This window comes from Fistularia commersonii, chromosome 15 (assembly GCF_037954325.1).
Source record: "Fistularia commersonii isolate RoL2024-O1a breed Wild chromosome 15, RoL_Fcom_v1.0, whole genome shotgun sequence".
In the NCBI taxonomy this organism is placed as follows: Eukaryota; Metazoa; Chordata; class Actinopteri; order Syngnathiformes; family Fistulariidae; genus Fistularia; species Fistularia commersonii.
The window spans coordinates 10,639,924-10,658,901 of NC_141298.1; the positions used below are offsets into that span (position 1 = coordinate 10,639,924).

Below are 18,978 nucleotides of genomic sequence, written 5' to 3' on the forward strand. Positions count from 1 at the left end.
TCAGGAGAATCTCAGTAGAACTCTGGATTAAGTCAGGATTAGCATTAGCATGAGCGATCTGTAGCTGACAGGGAAAATAACACAGTCCTGTAGCGTAGCAGTTAGCGCTGCTTGATGGTTCCTGAATTCCCCATGTTCTCCTGTCAGGGCTCTCCAGGTTCTCCACCTAAAGCACTCATCAGTCCATCGTTTGATGAATGAATGAAAGAATGAAGTCCTATAAAAAAAGTTCTGCAAACACCTGCTCATGATTTTAGTGGCTAATGAAGGTGAAGATCCTGACTCTCTTCTCCCCTCCCCGCAGCTCTGCTTTACAAGCCCATCGACCGCGTGACCAGGAGCACCCTGGTCCTGCATGTGAGTGAAGGACACACACACACACACATGCATTTTTCCATGTTTCTCGATGTCCAATGCTAATTTGTGGTAGTAGTTAGGGACTAGCAGTTAGCGGTGTGAGGATAACAAGGTGAACACGGGCGTTTGTGTCTGCAGGACCTGCTGAAACACACGCCCAAGGACCACCCGGACTTCCCCCTGCTGCAGGACGCCCTGCGGATATCGCAGAACTTCCTCTCCTCCATCAACGAGGAGATCGACCCCCGCCGGACCGCCGTCACCACACCCAAAGGAGAGGTGAGTAGAGACGATCTGGACGCCTCCCTCATCTGGTCGGCTTCGCCCATAACATTTCCCCCCACCCCTCCCCACTCTCCAGGCCCGTCAGCTGGTGAAGGACGGCTTCCTGGTGGAGGTATCGGAAAGCTCCAGGAAGCTGCGCCACGTTTTCCTCTTCACTGACCTGCTGCTGTGCGCCAAGATGAAGAAGACGGCGGTAGGGTGAGTTGCGATCAGGGCCCGGCAGAAAACCGAATATTTTTTGGGGGAGGGGGGCTACTTAATAACGCTGAAATGCCGAAAATGAGAAAATGATTAATCTGAAAGATTCATCTGACCGTGTTTCCCTCGCCGCCGCCGTCGCCATGCAGCCGCCACCAGCAGTACGAGTGCAAGTGGTACATCCCGCTGGCTGACCTGACCTTCCAGACGCTGGAGGACTCGGACCCGTGCCCGAGCATCCAGGTGCTGCCCGAGCACGAGATCGAGGAGATGAAGATTAAGATCTCCCTCCTGAAGAGCGAGATACAAAAAGAGAGGGTAAACCGTGTGTGTGTGTGTATGTGTGTGTGTGTGTGTGTGTGTGTGTGTGTTAGAATGATGTAACTATGGTGAAACTGCAGTAACCCAATCGTCCCCAGATGAGGACAGTTAGCTTTTTTTTTTGCCAAAATTCATTAATTCATCCAAACATCCACACTGCTTGTCCTGCATTCAGGGTCGTGGGGTCGCTGCAGCCTATCCCTGCTGTGATTGGGGGAGAGATGGGGTTCACCTTGTACCCGTGCCCACTTTATCACGGGTCCACATTTAGAGACGTAAAACCATTTACCCTCTCATTCACACATCATATAGAGACATAAAAACATTCACTCTGTCATTCATATGTCATATGGCAGTGCTTCGCAATTATTTTCTATTATGAACCCCCACCCTTCCCCGCAACTAAAAATGGTATCTTTTGTATATAGAATTGTTCTATGTATGCCTCTGCATGACATTGTATCCTTATTAATATTATGGAAAAGAAATATAGATCAACTTGCATCAAATAATAACTTTATTAATGGTCTGTAACAGAAAAGATTTAAAGTGTATCAAGTTGCTTGAAATTTAAAGAGAAAAAAAATTCTTGTTTAGATTACATACATTTTTTTGACCGACCGAACCATTTGATACTGAAAAATAAAATTAAATAAAATCAATCAATAATAATAATAAAGTCAAATCGATCAGCAACATTAACTCAGGAGTACAATATATTAAACAGTTTAACCTGCAAAACAAAAGTGAGGAAAATAATTTGGCAGATTTTTTTTTTTTTTTTATCAAAATGAGGAAGTCATGATTAATGGCTACAATGAGCAGGTTCTGCAGTGCACGGCTTTTCGAAGTAGGAATCGAAGCATGATATTGCAACTCGCCAAGCGCTACATACGCGTCTTCATATTTCCTCATCTTAGCTTTTGGGCGACTGGTTTGTCTCATTATCTCCGTCTCTCCCTCTTTCTTATCATCCCTGTTCAATAGTTTTCGATAGTTTGTTCACTGCACTTCATATCTCCTGCTCTGTGCTGTGCGTGCCCCTCCTGGAATCGAACCAGCAACCTGTTCAAGTCCAAATAACCACCACTATATTCAAAATAATATACATATATATGTCTGTGTATATACACACACACTCCAACTCCACTCCTGCTGCTGCTGCCACCATGACTCACCGCTTCCTGGTTCAGGAGGAAGTGCTTGGTTTGTTTTCCTTTCTCCTGCACCAGGAGCTCTGGAAGATTGCCGGTGCCAATTTGGCTGATAAGGGGGCGGGGCTTCCTGTGAGACAAAGAGAGACAGCCAATGAGTCGGCGGTGGTGTTTAATTTGCTCCTCGTTCCTTCTGCGCCGGCGGTTTTAATCCTGTCGACGTCTCCGGGTCTCAGATTAGCAGCAGGCGTTGAGATAATCCCACGTTAATCCCATAGCGGCAGATAAGAAGAGCTCATTAAGGCTTTGTAAACAACAACAGAGCTATATAAACAAATACATAGACCACGTGTGTGTGGCTGCGTGTGCATGTATGTGTTTGTGTTTCTGTGTGTGTATGTGTGTCTGTGCGTGTGTGTGTGTGTGCGTGCATGCCTGCCTCCCAGCGGCACACGAAATAAACCTCACATTGTGTTTGTGAATGAGGTGTTAGCTAGGGGTGTATCAGGTTGTGTCCATGCGCTTGTGTGTGTGTTTGTGTGTGTGTGTGTGCATGCATGCATGTGTTTCTGTAACACTTTCCATACAATTATTTATACCTTTCTTCAAAATAGACTAAAATTTAATCGATGACCAAAAGAGGAACACTTCACACTGCTGTGTGTGTGTGTGTGTGTGTGTGTGTGTGTGTGTGTGTGTGTGTGTGTGTGTGTGTGTGTGTGTGTGTGTGTGTGTGTGTGTGTTACTTTAACACAATTATAGGTATGTCCTGTCTGGCGCTGAAAGAGTGTGCTACTTAACACTCGTGTTTCTGTGTGTGTGTGCGTGCTTGCATGTGATTCTCTAACTCTTTACATACAATTGTTTATACTTCTTTGTTCAACTGTTTATGTGTGTGCAGGGGTGTGTGTTTGTGTGTGTGCGTGCACACCCCCGAGTAACACCTCACAGGTTGTAAACGATAGAGGCCGTGGTTCGAGGGGTATATAGATGGATGTGTGTCTGTGAGTGTGAGTGTGTGTGTGTGTGTGTGTGCGCGCGCGCGCGCGTGCGTGTGTGCGTGAATGTGTGCATGCATGCGTCTTACTGCAGCACTCTCAAAATGCACTAAGATGAGTCTAGTCGAGGGATGAAAAAGAGCACTTCACCTCAATGGTCGTGTCTCTGTGTGTGTTTTTGTGTCTGTGTGTTTGTGTATGTGTGTGTGTGTGTGTGTGTGTGTGTGTGTGTGTATGTTCAGAAAGCGCCCAAGGGCCAGAGTCGCGTGGAGCGCCTGAGAAAGAAGATGAACGAGCAGGAGTCATGGCTGCTCCTGCACTCCCCCACCATACCCTTTCGCATCCACCACAAACACGGCAAGGTGAGGCTGCAGTACCGCTGCTTGGCCACTAGAGGGAGACACCTGCATGTGCAACATTCCCACCAGAGAAGCGCGCTAGTTTTCAATTCATCATAGAAATAACAGACCACTTACTTCTATTTAATTTTTAATTTTATTTTCTTAACTTCACCAGAGCTACTTGTTCCTGCTCTCCTCTGACTATGAGAGGTCGGAGTGGAGGGAGAGCATCCAGAAGCTGCAGAAGAAAGGTAACTGCCGCCCCGGATAAAACTTGACATTCCAGAGGAGGCTAGAATCTGACTGAATCTGTGTGTGCGTGTGTGTGTGTGTGTGTGTGTGTGTGTGTGTGTGTGTGTGTGTGTGTGTGTGTGTGTGTGTGTGTGTGTGTGTGTGTGTGTGTGTGTGTTTGTCCTCAGACCTCCAGACCTGCATGCTGAGCTCCGTGGAGCTGCAGGTCCTCACCAGCTCGTGCTTCAAACTGCGGACCGTGCACAATATTCCCGTCACCAGCAACAAAGACGGTGAGGGAGCACGCCGCTGCTGTTGAAGCCCCGCCCCCTTTTATTTGACCCATCCATCTGAGTTATGCCTCGCATCTTCGCTAACGCTAACACCGGGTGAAAGAGTGAATCTAGGTTTCAATTTGTTACTGTGGCTGGTGACATTAATGCCATCTGGACAAACTCACGTGACCCCTGAACCTCCACTCACACACACACACACACACACACACACACACACACATACATAGCTCTACCCCTCTGCGTCATACCATCACATGCAATGTTATTGTTTCATGCGTTACCCGGTTACCGTGACAACCGATATCCCTGATGGAGCTCGCCGCCTGACATTTGGATTCAGGTTCCAGCCCCCCGTGGAGAAACACACCCTGGATCAACCTGTCAATCATTCCGGCGTCCGATGTTCTGACCAATGACATTGCACGATGCATTGAAGCCCCACCCCCAAACACTCGCCATCTCTGTGTACAGATCCATCACACATCTCACCCCCCACACACATGCTCTCCCTCCCCTGTCTCACCCTTTGACCCCTTATTCGTTACAGAGCAAACACACACACACTCACACACACCTCGGGAGCGCAGTAGGTTTGAAATGGAGACCAGCTGGCGAAGGAATGTTCTCATAATGAAGAGGAGGGATGACACTGAACCTTTAACCCCCCCCCCCCCCCGTGAAACGTCCACATGGCCCACGGGCAACACACACACACACACACACACACACACACTCACACACACAGACTCACTCAAGATTGCGTCCTGTTAGTTGCCTGCGCTAACACCGCTGAGGCCCAGCTAACCGGGTGGTTAACCATCATTAACCCCCCAATAAATTTCTTATGAGTATTGCCATGGCAACTGACCCGTGCCCTTGCCTTCCAGATGAGGAGACCCCGGGTCTGTACGGCTTCCTGCACGTCATCGTCCACTCGGCCTCTGGCTTCAAGGAATCCGCTAGTGAGTCCCCGTAACCCCGCTCCACTTTCCTTACTTACACACACACACACACAAACACATATACGCACGCACACACACCTTGCACATGTGTGTGCATGTAAGAAGTGCCAGCGAAGAAGTCTCAGTCACACCGGTTCAACTATGTGGAAAGCAGAATGGTGGGTCGGGAGGGTGGTGAAGTGGTTGCCATGGCAACAGGGATGGAGGGCCCCCCCTCCTCCAGTTGGGTGTGCAGCTTAAAAATGAAGAAAGTGTGTATGTGTGTGTGTGTGTCTGGGTTCTCCATGTTCCCATACCCGTGTTCTCCAGTTTCTCCCTGTTCCTCCTGCCGTCTAAAAAGTATCAGCAGGGTCATAGAAGACATCTGCAGGTGTGAATGAGATGGTGAATGATTGGATGCGTCCCTGTGATTGACAGATGAGCGGTCCTGGTTAAGCCCCGCCCCTCGCCCCGGTCTCCGCTGTTTGTCTTAGAGCGCCACCTGCGGGCCACTAATCCCTGCACCTTTGGAACAACACCAAAAAAATCAAAAAGTTACTAAATTAAATTATTTTCTGTTGATTTCAGAATGATTTTTTTTTTAGATTTAAACCTGCTTAAGATTTAATGTATGCTAATTAAGGTGAAATTGTTGTGTAATAAAGGTGTAATAAGCATTAGGATACGGCAACTCAATTATAATAAACGTGATTGACCTCGACGGAGCACGAGGACACAGTTGAACTCAAATTGCCGTTTTCCTCTGCAAATGCTGAGAAATGATGAGCTATTCCTGGAGCGAGCAGCTGTGGAAAAAAAAACATCCAAAAGAGATACCAAGAATGGGCAAAAAAAAAAAAACAAATAAAAGAATGAATTTTAATCAAAATAATAGGATTTAAAATAATTGATTTAAAAAAAAAAGAAAATTAGTGTTAAAAAAAATCTAAATTAAAATTGAAAATAAAATACAAGTCTAAGTAAAAACGAATAAATGATTTCCTTGTGTGCGGGAATTGTTGTTTTTGACACTTGCCACTGTTTATCCTCCTCCCCCCGCCCATGTAATGGAATCCAGCCCTTTTATTAGTTTTCCTCCTCCTGGATCTCATGAAAACAATCAGGAGCCGGAGGGGGCGGTCTTAAGGCTCCGAGGGGGCGGGAACAACCACTCGCCACTCAAATGGAAATTCTAATCATTTTAATTCTCACATAGCCGCCGTCTGACCTGCCGGCCGGCGCCACCTCCAGGCGGAGATTAGCATGAGAACACACACACATACACACACACACTACCAGCTGCAGCCCCTCAGCCAGTTGAAAACGGAGGATGGTATTCATTAACCTGCTTTAAGGGGGTCAGACGCACACACACACACACTCACACACTCTCTAAGAGTATGAGTCCGACAGTGACCCGGACGGGAAATGAAAACTCATGGACTCCCCGGACTGTTTTTTTTTTTTTTTTTTTTTTTTTTTTAAAGTTTGTCCTACTTCTCAGAGCCTACACACACACACACACTTGCTCCAGTTTCGGGCCCGGGCTTCTGAAGCCTCCTTAGACGGATAGGAAACAGGCCGTTGTTGTTGGCAGGGGAAAGTTGGACCTTGAGTTGATGCCGGAGGACTTTGACCTTTAGGAGGCCTGAAGGTCAAGTCAAGTTCCTCTGGATTGTTGTTAGTTTTTATGTCAAACTCGTTCCTGGGAAGATGCCATCCATTCATCAGTCCATCCATCTATCATCCATACTTATTTCATCTACCGTCCATCCATCCCTCCATTACCAATACGGATACTCCATTACCAATATGGATCATCAATCCATGCTTCTATGCGTTAATATTTATGTCACCCATCACCCCTCCATCTATCATCCAAATTTATTTCATCCAATTGTCGATCATCCATTCATCCATCCATCATCCTCCGATCCAACCATCATCAGTACTTATTTTATCCAATCATCAATCCATATGTCGGTCTGTCTGTCATCAATGCTTTTGCCATCCATCCATCCATCCATGTCTCCATCTATACGCAATCCATGTAAAAAACTATGTTTACGAGTTGCTCTGTTACAAAGCTAACTTTCACTGCTGCAGTGTTTTTGTATGCGGTTTGCATGAACAGATCTGTTTCGCTTTTGTTTGTTTTTCTAGAAGCCTAACTTTGGCATACTTAGCTCCATGTTTGATGTCAAAATGCTGATGTACTCTTTGACAACCAACGCTGACACAAAAGAAATAGTTTTTTTTTCTCCTTGAAGCACAAACATGTATTGGCCTTCCCATCTTTCTTGACACAGCCCTCCATCTGCATCAACTTTTCTCTTCCTGAACATTTAGGGATCATTTGTATTTCTCAATTCCACTTGTTGAAAATGACATTGATGTGGATATACTGCAATCAAATGGCGGGCACTTCATGGGCAGCACGATTGCATGAATTGTGGGCAATGTAGTTTATGGTCAATGCATGTGTTTGACTTCTTTATTTTAAGAAAATCAGACCTTTTAAGATTATCTCACAGGCCACATAAAACGACGTGGCGGACCACATTTGCCCTGAGGGCCTTGAGTTTGTCACATGATTTTGGCTCTTGGAATAGTTGATTTTATTATATTTTATTATACGTAATACCAGTGGTGTTTTTTTTTCGAGATTTATCAGTAATTTCTCATCGATTTTCTTTTTTCGATAAACACTTGGTAATGTACTTTTAGCTTGATTTGTTAGCCACAATCTTTCCAGCTGCTGTTTCTTGTCTGTACTGTTGTAATTTTTTCCTGGGGGTTGATTTGAATCCGGCTATCAGGCACGTGCTCGCACATCACTGGATTTCATTGCAATAGCTTCATAGTATTTTTAACCTATTTTTTTCCAATTTTCACCCCTGTCTCTCCTCCAGACATGTACTGCACCCTGGAGGTCGACTCCTACGGCTACTTCGTCAGCAAAGCCAAGACCCGGGTGTTCAGGGATACGACAGAACCGCAGTGGAACGAGGTCCGTCAAGTCCAAGTTCCGGGACCCCCAGCATCCCCATCCCCAACCCCTCCATCTAAACGTTTCTTTCGCTCTCCATCCGCCAGGAGTTCGAGATCGAACTTGAAGGTTCCCAGTACCTGCGGATCCTCTGCTACGAGAAGTGCTACGACAAGAGCATGCTCAACAAGGACGACAACGAGATCGTGGACAAGATCATGGGCAAAGGGCAGGTCCAGGTATGGAGCCCGAGACGGAGAAGGGTCGAGATCTTTGGATCTCAAATCAATGGATTATCTAAAAGACTGGTCTTTGCGTAGCTCTGGGTTCCTTGTGTATCTGTTCGCCGACGACACCCCGATCTTAAGAGCTAACTTCTGGTATTGTCTTTCGGACCCTGACGGCGGGTTTCGGGCCCCTTTGCGACGTCCACGCAATTTCGGCATCCACCCGGGGATGCCGTCGCTCACGACCCCTATTGATTATTGATCCGCGGTGGGTGCTCAGGCTGTAAGGCCAGTCATACCGTCTCAGGCGCTTCACCTTGGTTTGTTCTGCATGGCACCAGTGGGGATTGGGGATGAAAGAAAAAGACTATTTGACAAAATAAAAGCCTCACACACACACACACATACAGTCCCAGAGGGACGTTGACCCCGGCCGTCTCAGTGTTGTTTGCTTTTACTGGCCGATCTAAGTTTGGAAGTGAGCTTTCCGCCGTGTTTTGCTTCCCCTCCTCCCCCTTCCTACCCCCTTGGGGACCCTCTCTGATTTACTGACGGAGGCATCAGGGCCGCTGACGGACCCTAGACGGCCAGGCGGGGGCCGGGGCTCGACCCCGAGGTCAGCTTCCGTCTGCTGAAAGCCCCCCCTCTTCCCCGAGAGCGCAGTCGAACCATCCTGATTCACGTCAACCTTGACATGTCCGTCAACTCCCCGAAGCTCCGCCCCCTTCCCATCACCCACCCTACTCCGAGAGCGTTTCCTGGTGGAAACGTAGCCGGATGATAAGTGCCGTGCGTGATGCATTAGCTTGCTTTACGGTAAACCTGCAGCTGCAGAGGGGGTAGTAAAGTTTATCTGCTTTCTGCGCCCTCCCACCCCTCTACCACTTAGGAGCAACGGCGTTTCCTCCAACCGCACATTAGCCCGCGGCGTTTGACGTTTACAAGCTACATTGACGGGTTTATTGGCGTCAAGCAGCTAACGGGGGCACACTCCTGTGTAATAACACATTCGTTAATGCTTTCTAGGCGACAGCATTGCGTCATAAGCAACCTTTATTTTCACGTTCCTGTGCAATTTTCAATGTTATTTCTTTAAGAATGATGAAAGATTGAATATGGCGGCACCGCCATTTCTTTCTGGGTTATTATCTAGCACGGTTTTGCAAACTTATTCCCATGTAAAAAGAAATATGTTAATATATACTTTTAACAGATTATTTCAAGCTGATTTTTATTGATTTTTTTATATTAAATAACATTAAAATCCCACATCAGTTCAACTGTGGAAAAGAGTGAAGGAGAAATTCAGACTTTCTGTCTTCAGTTGTCTGAAGACTTTTTTTTTTTCATTAATGTCTGGCCCCTGGGGGTATGTAGCAGTCATATCTCATGTTTTCACCCACGGAGCTCCACGTGCACGTGTGCGTGTATGCGTGAGCACGTGTGTGTGTGTGTGTGAAGGTATTAATATAAATGAATGTCTTATAGATGGTATCATCTATTTTGTTGGCACTCGCTGTCATTTTTGGCTGTAATATGTCACGTTTCCAACCAACGCCCCCCCTCACCACCATGTCTATACACACACACACACAGACTCAAACACACACACACACACACACACACACACATACATACAGCTGTCAACAACAGTAACAGATGGGGCTCTGCTGGATGATGCTTTTTTGTTTGTGTGTGTTTGTGTTCTTACGAGAGCTTAGGTGTGTTTTCAAGAACCCTGGGGAGAGAGACAGACACATCAACACACACACATGCACACCCTCATGAATGTGCTCTAATGTAATGTAAATTATATCAATAACTTTAGCCGGCTGCATTTCCTGTTGTGTAGTAATGTCTCCTTTGCGTGTGTTTGTGCATGTGTGTGTGTGCTTTGTCCCTTCCCCTTTTCCCCTTTTTTAATGGGGCTTGGAGCTCCACCTGACACAACCTCCCCCAGCGTCCACACCCACTCCTCGACCCTTCCCACCTTAATATTTCATACCGTGTGTGTGTGTGTGTGTGTGTGTGTGTGTGTGTGTGTGTCTGTCTGTCTTTCTTTGTGTTAGTGCTCATTTTGGAACAAAGAGTCTCCAAATCCTCAATTTAATTTCATACTTGCTGTGTGTGTGTGTGTGTGTGTGTGTGTGTGTGTGTGCGTGCACGCGTCAGCATATGGCTCTTCTTTATTGATGAGGCCCAATTAGAGCGACTTCGTCATCCGAACGTCCTTCATCACCCCCCCATCATCTTTTTGTCGAATACCCCCCCAGCCTCCCCCCCGCTACCCCAAATATCCTTTGTTTCTGCTTTATACCCCCCCCCCCCCCCCCCCCCCCGCCGCCGCCGCCACCGCCACCTGGGACATGGATGCCCTAAATAACTCCATGCGCGCTTGCAAACACTCTGTGATCACGCAAAGGTGGAAGAGGAAGATGGAGACTAAAACAACCAAGTCTCCGTCCGCCGGACAATATTTCAGACCAAAGAAAATAATACTAATAATACTACATCAGTCTGATAACGCAGTCAAACCCATGTCCTCAGGCGTATTATTATTATTATTATTAGTAGTAGTAGTAGTAGTAATAGTAGTAGTAGAAGTAGTAATTGTAGTAGTCGTAGCAGTAGTAGTAGTAATAGTAGTAGTAACCTTATTATTATTATTGCCATTATTATTATCATCATCATCATCGTTATTGTTATTGTCATTGTCATTATTATAATTAGTAGTAGTAGTAGTAGTATTTTATATTCAGTGAATATTTTATGAATGTTGCTGGTAAATCCAATGTCATCCACGTTGAATAATCAGGGATGATTATTAATATGGAATCATTAAGAATTCTTCACCTGGAGTCCAAAATCTGAAATTTGTCATTCTTAATCTGGAATCTAGGTTTATTAATCTAAATTCGACAATCATGAATTCTTAACTTGGAATAATCTGGCGTTAATAGTCCGTAATCAATCATCTGTAATCAATCACCTGAAATTCATAATCTTGAATCAATAATCTGGTAATATTTATTATTTCAGAACTGAAACAAACAACAGTTTGTTTTTTTTAAAGAAAAAAGCCTCAATAAAATCCCTTTTTTCAAAGTAGTTTGTGCAGACACGGAACATGGGCGTGCGCACACACACACACACACACACACACACACACACACACACACACACACATAAACACACACCAGTCCCTGCTCACTGATCCGAGCTGTTGCTCCAGGCCACCGGCAGGCCTTTTGCACTTTTCGCCGCCGCACGAAAGGTGCATACGCGTTCATGTGCGTGCACTTATTTTTTTGTCACCATAACACAGGTAACCATGGATACGCCTCCCCCTCCCATCACCATCATCACCCCACACAGGAAGTGCGCCACCGCTTGTCAGTCACTTCCTGTCCCTCTCAGGCTCCTCCCACCGCGACGTGATCTCCAGCGCTTGCTAGCGCTATGCTAAATCATATGTAGTTGTTTTCATCAGACACCCCCCCCCGTCAACATTAATCTATTGTCCAATCAGAGGCGAGTTCTGCCCCCCCCCCACCCTGTGAACGAATGGATCCCAGATATAAAAAGACCCTTAAAAGGGTCGAAGGGGCGCCTTCTTCTCAGCACTCTGTTTCTATTTATTCCTGCCCCCCTCCCCCGTGTCCCTTACTCTTATTTTCTTTTTTTAAACACCCCCTCCCAACCCCACTCCCCCCCTTCAGGATGTAAGATACAAACCAGCACAGTGATCGGACCCTTGTTACATAATCTTTACGTGTGTGTGTGTGTGTGTGTGTGTGTGTGTGTGTGTTTGTGGCGGGAGGGCAAAATTTCCAAGGGCACAGCCCAGTCGTGTGTGTGTGTGTTTTTGTGGGGGGGGGGGGGTGTTCTCTCTTTTCTTTTGCCGCCACCATTTCTGTCACAATGACCACTGGGCTCGCCACAGTCACTGGGAAATATGAAGTGGTGGGGTTGGGGGAGAGATCATATTCGGATAAAACACACACGCACACACACGCACACACACACACAGATCGCCCCTCGTCTCTGTGTGCCTGCCCTGTAATCAGCGGTCTACAGGGCCGATGGGATGCGGGGTTCTGTCCAATCAGAGCTCTCCATGTTCCTTGAGTTTGCCGTCTCTGGGGCAACAGCAACTGTGCTGCATCCAGGGACATTCCGAACCTAACTTAAAACCCCCCACCACCACCACCCAACTCGTGCCCCCCCCTCGCCCGCCCGAGGCGTGTCCTCTTCGAAATATGGTATAAAGCCACCCATACATCCATCCCCCATCCTACGCATTTATAGACAACAGATGACTTGGTGTGTGTGTGTGTGTGTGTGTGTGTGGTGGGGTAAAACCTCTTTCCTCTCGTTGCGGTTCCGATATGACTGCGAGTGGCTAAAAATCTCATTTCATGCACGGCTCTGCCTGAAGTCCGCATCAAAACCCATTATTTTCCTCCTGCACTGTCATTTTGAGGGGGGAAAGGGATCACTCCGTACCGCCCAGACGATGCCGGCCCATTGGCGTTGCTATGGTAACAACACAGGCGTCGTCACCCCCCAGCCCCGCGCAGCCGCCAAAGCTGAGGGACGTCGTGATAATCAGAAAAAGCCAGGCCGTTGCGCAGCAGAATTCCCCTGCATCATCTCCGTGTTTGCCAATGTGGCACCCTGACACTAAGCTAGCTTAGCTTAGCTGCAAGGACGAGATGACATAAGATGCGCGGAAGACTAGCGGTGGTGAAAAGCATTCAGAAACGCTCTTGCAGTGACTCAGGGGTGAGTCAGGGGAAGGAGGACCAGGAAAAAACACTTTATGTTATTACATACTTTGTAAAAAAGTGCACAATTGAGGAAATCAAAGTGATCTTTTTTTACGTAATTGAGGAAATTAAATTGATCTTCTTATCATTTTCGTTCAGGAATCTATAACATGACATAGATGAAAGCAATTGATTTTATGAATAGGTAGAAAAACATATTTTGTATGTTTTATGTTAGCTTCGCCCAGCAGTAGCATTAACAAGGTTTAATAACCTTGTGCTTCCACATCATGTTCATTTGGAGCCCCAGCCTCTGAATGACTGATTTGTATCTGTTTGCTGATCTAAGTGTTGGTGGCTATGCTAACACATGCTAGCAGTAACATCAGCGAACCATGGGGTTTGCTAACCTTGACCTTCCATGTTCATTGGAGCTCCAGCCTCCAACTGACTGATTTGTAATTCCAAGATGCTGTTATTTTCAGGAGCTAGGCTAATGCATATTAGTGATACCAACAGCAATCCATTGGGCGCCTGCTAACATCCCATTTAGCATTACTTTTCAGAGCCGACTGACGGACAGGTGAGGGCGTCGTGACAGTTCACGGTTTCAGTCTACTGAACACTATGCCGGTGCCAGCGCCAGTCACATTGCGCGACAATGAAACACAGACAGACAAAACTAAAAAACATAAACATAAACAAGAGTCTCTGACTCTTAATCAGTAGCTTGAGGTATTGCAAATGCTATTTTTGGGCTGATGTTGATGATGAAGATGAGGAGGAGGAGGAAGCGGGGGGGTCTTTTTTTTTGCAATCTCCTTCACCATTGAAGTGATCTAACCATATTCATGAGTCAAGTGAGGAAAAAAAAACCTCTCAGGCTACAAAAATGCAGACCGGCAGCCACAGAGACGCGGGGGGGGGTTATCAAAGCCTTGCTAGGATTTTATGGAGTTTTTAAGAGAGTGCGCGGTCACTAATGGAGGCCCAGGCGCTGCAGCTGAAGCTGTGACTGTTGCGTACAACAATGCTGTTATTACACTGTTATAACATGGTTATGAAGGTGTAGTTTTAGCCCTGGCGATTGTCGCCATGGCTGCGCCCGGGCTTATGTCATGGTCTACACATTGACCCTGAACATGTGCAAGAATTTGGGCAAAGGACCGAAACTGCACACATGGACGGTCGGTTCCCCTCAGACGGGCCGTGTCGCCATGGTACCGCTTCTTTTCTGTCTCTGTTGCTGTAAAACCCTTATTATTATAGTTTTGTTTTCAGCTCCGGGTCTCCCAGACAGCTTGTGATGTCGGACGCCGCCTTTCCATGCGGTCTGAGCTAGCCCCGCGCTAATAGCAAAAGCTTCCATGTGATTTTGCCTTGTTATCGTCCATGACGGAAACCCTGCCTTCCTCCTAAACGCCCCGCACTGACTTTGATGAATGGGATGGCGATTCCCCTCCTCTTCCTCGTGATCCGCTGATAAGGCTGTTGTTTTCCCCAATGGGCTTCGTTTTTTGTTTTTTTTTTCTTTAATTTTGTTTTTTTTTATCTCATCCATAAGAAGAAGCATCGTGATGACTTCCTCCATGCGCACATCCTCAGCTGCGCCCGCTGAGAACGGCGAGCGGCCTGTTGCATAACCGCCGCGTTGCCATTGATTCATCTGAGCATTAGATTTAAACAAAACGAGACAGATCTGGATGAGAAATCAGAATCCAACCGGGGTTGCTGGCGCCGACGCCAAACGCAGACCCGTTCTGTGCTCGTCACTCTCAAAGTAACCAAGTGGGTGTTTATGACGGGTCTACTTCACAGTTACATTCTGAATTATGTAACTCCTGTTGTACAATGTACTTTGTGTGCGTGAAGACTTGTTTGGGTTGCTTCCATCTCTTTTCGCCACCTCGTGCCCCTTACGGCTGCCAGCAGGTCCAGGTTTCGGTTTCCTGTCCGCCGACAACCTGCGGTTTCCAGGCGACAGACGGCGGCCATCTACCACTCCCTGCCACTCGTCATGGCAACAGTCCGATCACACTCGGGACGAAGTTTTGACTGCGACCGTGATCTCCTAGGACTTAGCGATAGTTATGGTTAAAGGAAAAGGGAGCCGGAGGGCCAAGCACAGCTGTGAGAGAAAGTCTTAAGATCAGCGTTTCAAAGTTGCAGGATCTCCTCAAATCTTGGAAAATCTAAGTAAAAATGTTGCAAGATCCTGTTGAAGTTTGCAAAATTCTAAGGGAAAATCAAACAAATTTATTAAAAGATTCTATCAATATGTTGGCAAAACCTCACTAAAAAGGTGCAGTTAAATATCGCAAAATTAAAACTGAAATGTTCCAAGATTTAATTCAAATGTTGAAAAGTCCAGTTACAATGTTGCATAATCCAGGTAAATGTCACAAAATTTCCCTAATAGGGCCACATTCCTTAAAATGTATAAAAAAGTAACTAAATTGTTCCCACATTATTCTTAAATTTTGCAAAATCCCATTAAATGAGTGCAAAATCAAACCAAAATACTCTGAAAATGAAACTAAAATGTTGCAAAGCATTCAATTAAAATGATGCATTAGCCAATGAAATGTGGCAAAATGAAACAAAAGTTGCTGAATTCATCTAAATGTTGCAACATTTTCTTAAAATGCTGCCAAATCCCCTTAAAGTGTTTCAAAATCAAACAAAAGAGTTACAGAATCCAGTTAGATGTTGCAAAATCAAACTTGGATGTTGCATAATGTTGGAAGTAGGTGTTGAAAAATTATGTTTCAGATGTAGTAAAATGAAACTAAAATGTTGCAGAATTCCGTTAAAAAGTTGTAAATTCAAAATGGAAAGAAAATGTTGCAAAGGCCACTTAAAATTGTGCACAATCCAGTTAGATATTTGCAACTCCCTAAAATGTTGCAAAATTAAATAAGTTGCGATATTTCCCATAAAATGTCACGGAATCAAACCAAAACATGCCTAAAATTGGAGGGAAATGTTAAAAAAAGCATAGCATGACACCAAATTTCAGACCTTGCAAAGCCTTATCAGGTGACACGTCAAATGTGCATGTGATCCCCTCACTTTTCATTCACTCATTCATGCTGCTAATCCTGCTCACAGGATCACCAGCGGGAGCCAATCCCAGCTGTCAATGGGGTGAGAGGCGGGGTTTAGGCAGGATCAGTCAGCTGTCAATCACCTGGCCGCACATTGAGACGCTCACCTGGTTGTCAGCCGGAGGTTTTGATGTTTCCTCCAAGTACAGCGGGGTGTAATTTTGCAGACCGCCCATTCCCATGGCAACAATATAGAATTACACCTGCGGTAGCTGGCTTCTGTTATTGTGTGAATTAGCCAAATGCTATTTTTGAGATGAAACACACAACATTAATAGCTAATGTCAGCTTCTCTGAAGTACAGCGCTGATGGGATTTTTTTTCCTCCTATCTAGTAGCGTCAGTCTCCTCTGTCATGGCCACCGTCGCAAAAGTTCCCTCTTGGCTTGCTGGAGAGCTGGAGGAGAGGGTTGCGTTGCTTTAAAATGCGTAACAGAGGCTTCCAGGTCCAGAATCCAAGCCTCCAGATTGAGGTTCCAGTCCTCCTGGTCCAGATTCCAGGCCTCCAGGTCTGGACACTAACGGAGTTCCCCTTGTATTCCCTCCCTGTTTTGTTCCATCTGCATGCAATCACTCTTCATCGGTGCTTAGAATCAATCCCATGGAACGTCGTCATTCACAACTCATTTGTCCCGGCGCTCTCGAAGGCATCACACTTTGATGCATCTGCCGTTCCTCGATAATCCCTCGGCCTTGTTTACCCCGAACGCACCGCGCCAACCGTGCCCAGCAGCGACACCTTAGCCTGGATGCTAACTACTTCCAACCCCCCCAGCGCTGTTGTTCCAAAGTGCTTGATAAGTGATGGAGTGGTTAATCTGTGGGACCCCCTCCCCCCCAAACCCCTCAAACCCCCAGCAGCTCAGATGAAAGAGAAGTGGGAATAATCTGCCGAGAACCCTACGGATGTGATTTCCCGCCTTCCCCCCCTATATTTTAGCACTCCCAATGTACCTTGAAGGATCCTTTCTCAACCCCCCCCCCCCCACACACACACACACACACACACCCCAAACACACACACGCTCCCTTTTCTAGCTTAAGCCTTGGCTAAAGATCAAAAAGGCGGTGGGGGGGCGGGGAGTGGGTGGGGGGGGGGTCATCTCCTAAACACACTTAGCAACTGTTCCAATTAAATCTGATTGAATTATCCGCTCTTGCAACGCCGACGCCCCGGGTACCAACGCCGACCCCGCCCGCCGCCGCCGCCATCACATTAGCCAATCGTGCCGCCGAATCCAATCGGGGGGGAGGTGGGATTTGCCCCGCTCTCTGAATAAAGATAAAAAAAAGTAGGACCCCCCGTTCTTTGATTCTGACATTCTCCATCGCCCGAACTCCAGATGAGCCCCGTCCTTAGTGGTTGCCGCGGGAACGCAGTTCGGCTCGGCGCGTTGTTTTCCCTCTGCCGTCAAATTCACCGGGACCAACGTGTGAAAACCAAAACAGAATGCCATACTGCCAGGCCTAGCTAGCGGTTAGCCATTAGCTAAGCTAAGCTAACTGGAGGGGAGTTTAAGCTACTCCATATTTATGTTGGAGCGTGGCGCCTCCATCTCTAATTCACCGATGATTGACAGCCCAGGCTGAAAGGTTGGACCTTAAGCTAACCCGCATCGCTAACGTGTCATTACTTTACATTAAACTGGGTCATACCATTTCTTTCTAAGGCGGGGATATATGGGCCAACATGTCTGCACATACACCGCATAGGCGGCTTCCGCCATATAAATAAAGCATGAACGCGTGTATGTGGATTCACCCGCGCCAAAGCTGACATGATGGGATGTGACGCCCTGCACTCGGGCTGACCTCGCCATATAGACCTCCAAAGAAAAGGAAAGCAGAAACGTCGCCGTTTTTCGCCCTCGTTTTCATTATTACAGGTTTAGCGAGTGTTTGATTGACAGTTCCAGCGCTGTCAATCAACACGTGGGGTTGAGCGTGAAGATGCTCAGTGGGCGTTTCCACAGCAACCCAGAGGGATCTGTAGACTTGATAACGGGGGCTCAGAGATCATGGATGGATGGATGAGCAGATGAATGAATGATGGGATGGATTGATGCATGAAAGGATGGATGAATGAATGAACGGAAGGGTGAATGTGTTCATGGATGAATGGACTGATGGATGGTTTGATGCCTGGATGGATGGGAGGATATATTTGTTGGATGGACAAATGAATAGATGGGTGATGGATGGATGGGTCAAAAAGAGAGATGGAAATCTGAGAAGTTGACCACGGTTTCCATGGACACAGTGATGACCCCCCTGCTGCTGTCTGGTCACAGGTTTAAAAAGACAAAAAAAGAAGAAAAAGAAAACTTTCTCTCCCTCCGTCTTGTCCGTAAATATCTCCCCATCCCTTGTTTTTTTTTTTTTTTTTTAAGTTTTTTGTCTCTGATTTTCCAAAACGTGGTTTTCCCAGACATTCTTTGCGAAACGTGACGCACACCGACCCCCGCGGGTAAAAATACTCCATGTCCGGGGGCAGCTGAGGTCCCCTCCCCCTCCCACGCCTGAGCGCTGCAACGTCAGACGCTCAGGCGGTACAGTAAACACACCACGCCAGGTCATGTGGTGACCAGAACGTCCGTCTAGGAACCTTATGGTTACCATGATGCATCTTCTGCGAACACACTTTGTGACACACTTTGTGTGTGTGTGTGTGTGTTATTTTCCATTGCGCACACACACACACACACACACACACACGTTGTAGGTGAATAAAAACTATCTCTAGCGTTCCCAGGGTTCTCCTTCA

At 46.6% G+C, this 18,978-nt stretch overlaps 1 protein-coding gene across 3 annotated transcripts in view; it reads left to right on the forward strand.

The window, feature by feature from the left end:
* abr (ABR activator of RhoGEF and GTPase) overlaps nucleotides 1-18,978 on the forward strand; it is a 72,666-nt gene that overhangs the window by 39,613 nt on the left and 14,075 nt on the right. For all 3 annotated transcript variants that reach the window (XM_086160808.1, XM_086160809.1, XM_086160810.1), the window contains exons 7-16: nucleotides 305-357; nucleotides 496-636; nucleotides 719-840; nucleotides 990-1,158; nucleotides 3,556-3,675; nucleotides 3,830-3,905; nucleotides 4,074-4,178; nucleotides 5,069-5,143; nucleotides 8,035-8,132; nucleotides 8,219-8,350. In XM_086160808.1, the coding sequence (XP_086016934.1) occupies nucleotides 305-357; nucleotides 496-636; nucleotides 719-840; nucleotides 990-1,158; nucleotides 3,556-3,675; nucleotides 3,830-3,905; nucleotides 4,074-4,178; nucleotides 5,069-5,143; nucleotides 8,035-8,132; nucleotides 8,219-8,350 (1,091 nt within the window). The remainder of the gene's footprint in view (nucleotides 1-304; nucleotides 358-495; nucleotides 637-718; nucleotides 841-989; nucleotides 1,159-3,555; nucleotides 3,676-3,829; nucleotides 3,906-4,073; nucleotides 4,179-5,068; nucleotides 5,144-8,034; nucleotides 8,133-8,218; nucleotides 8,351-18,978) is intronic.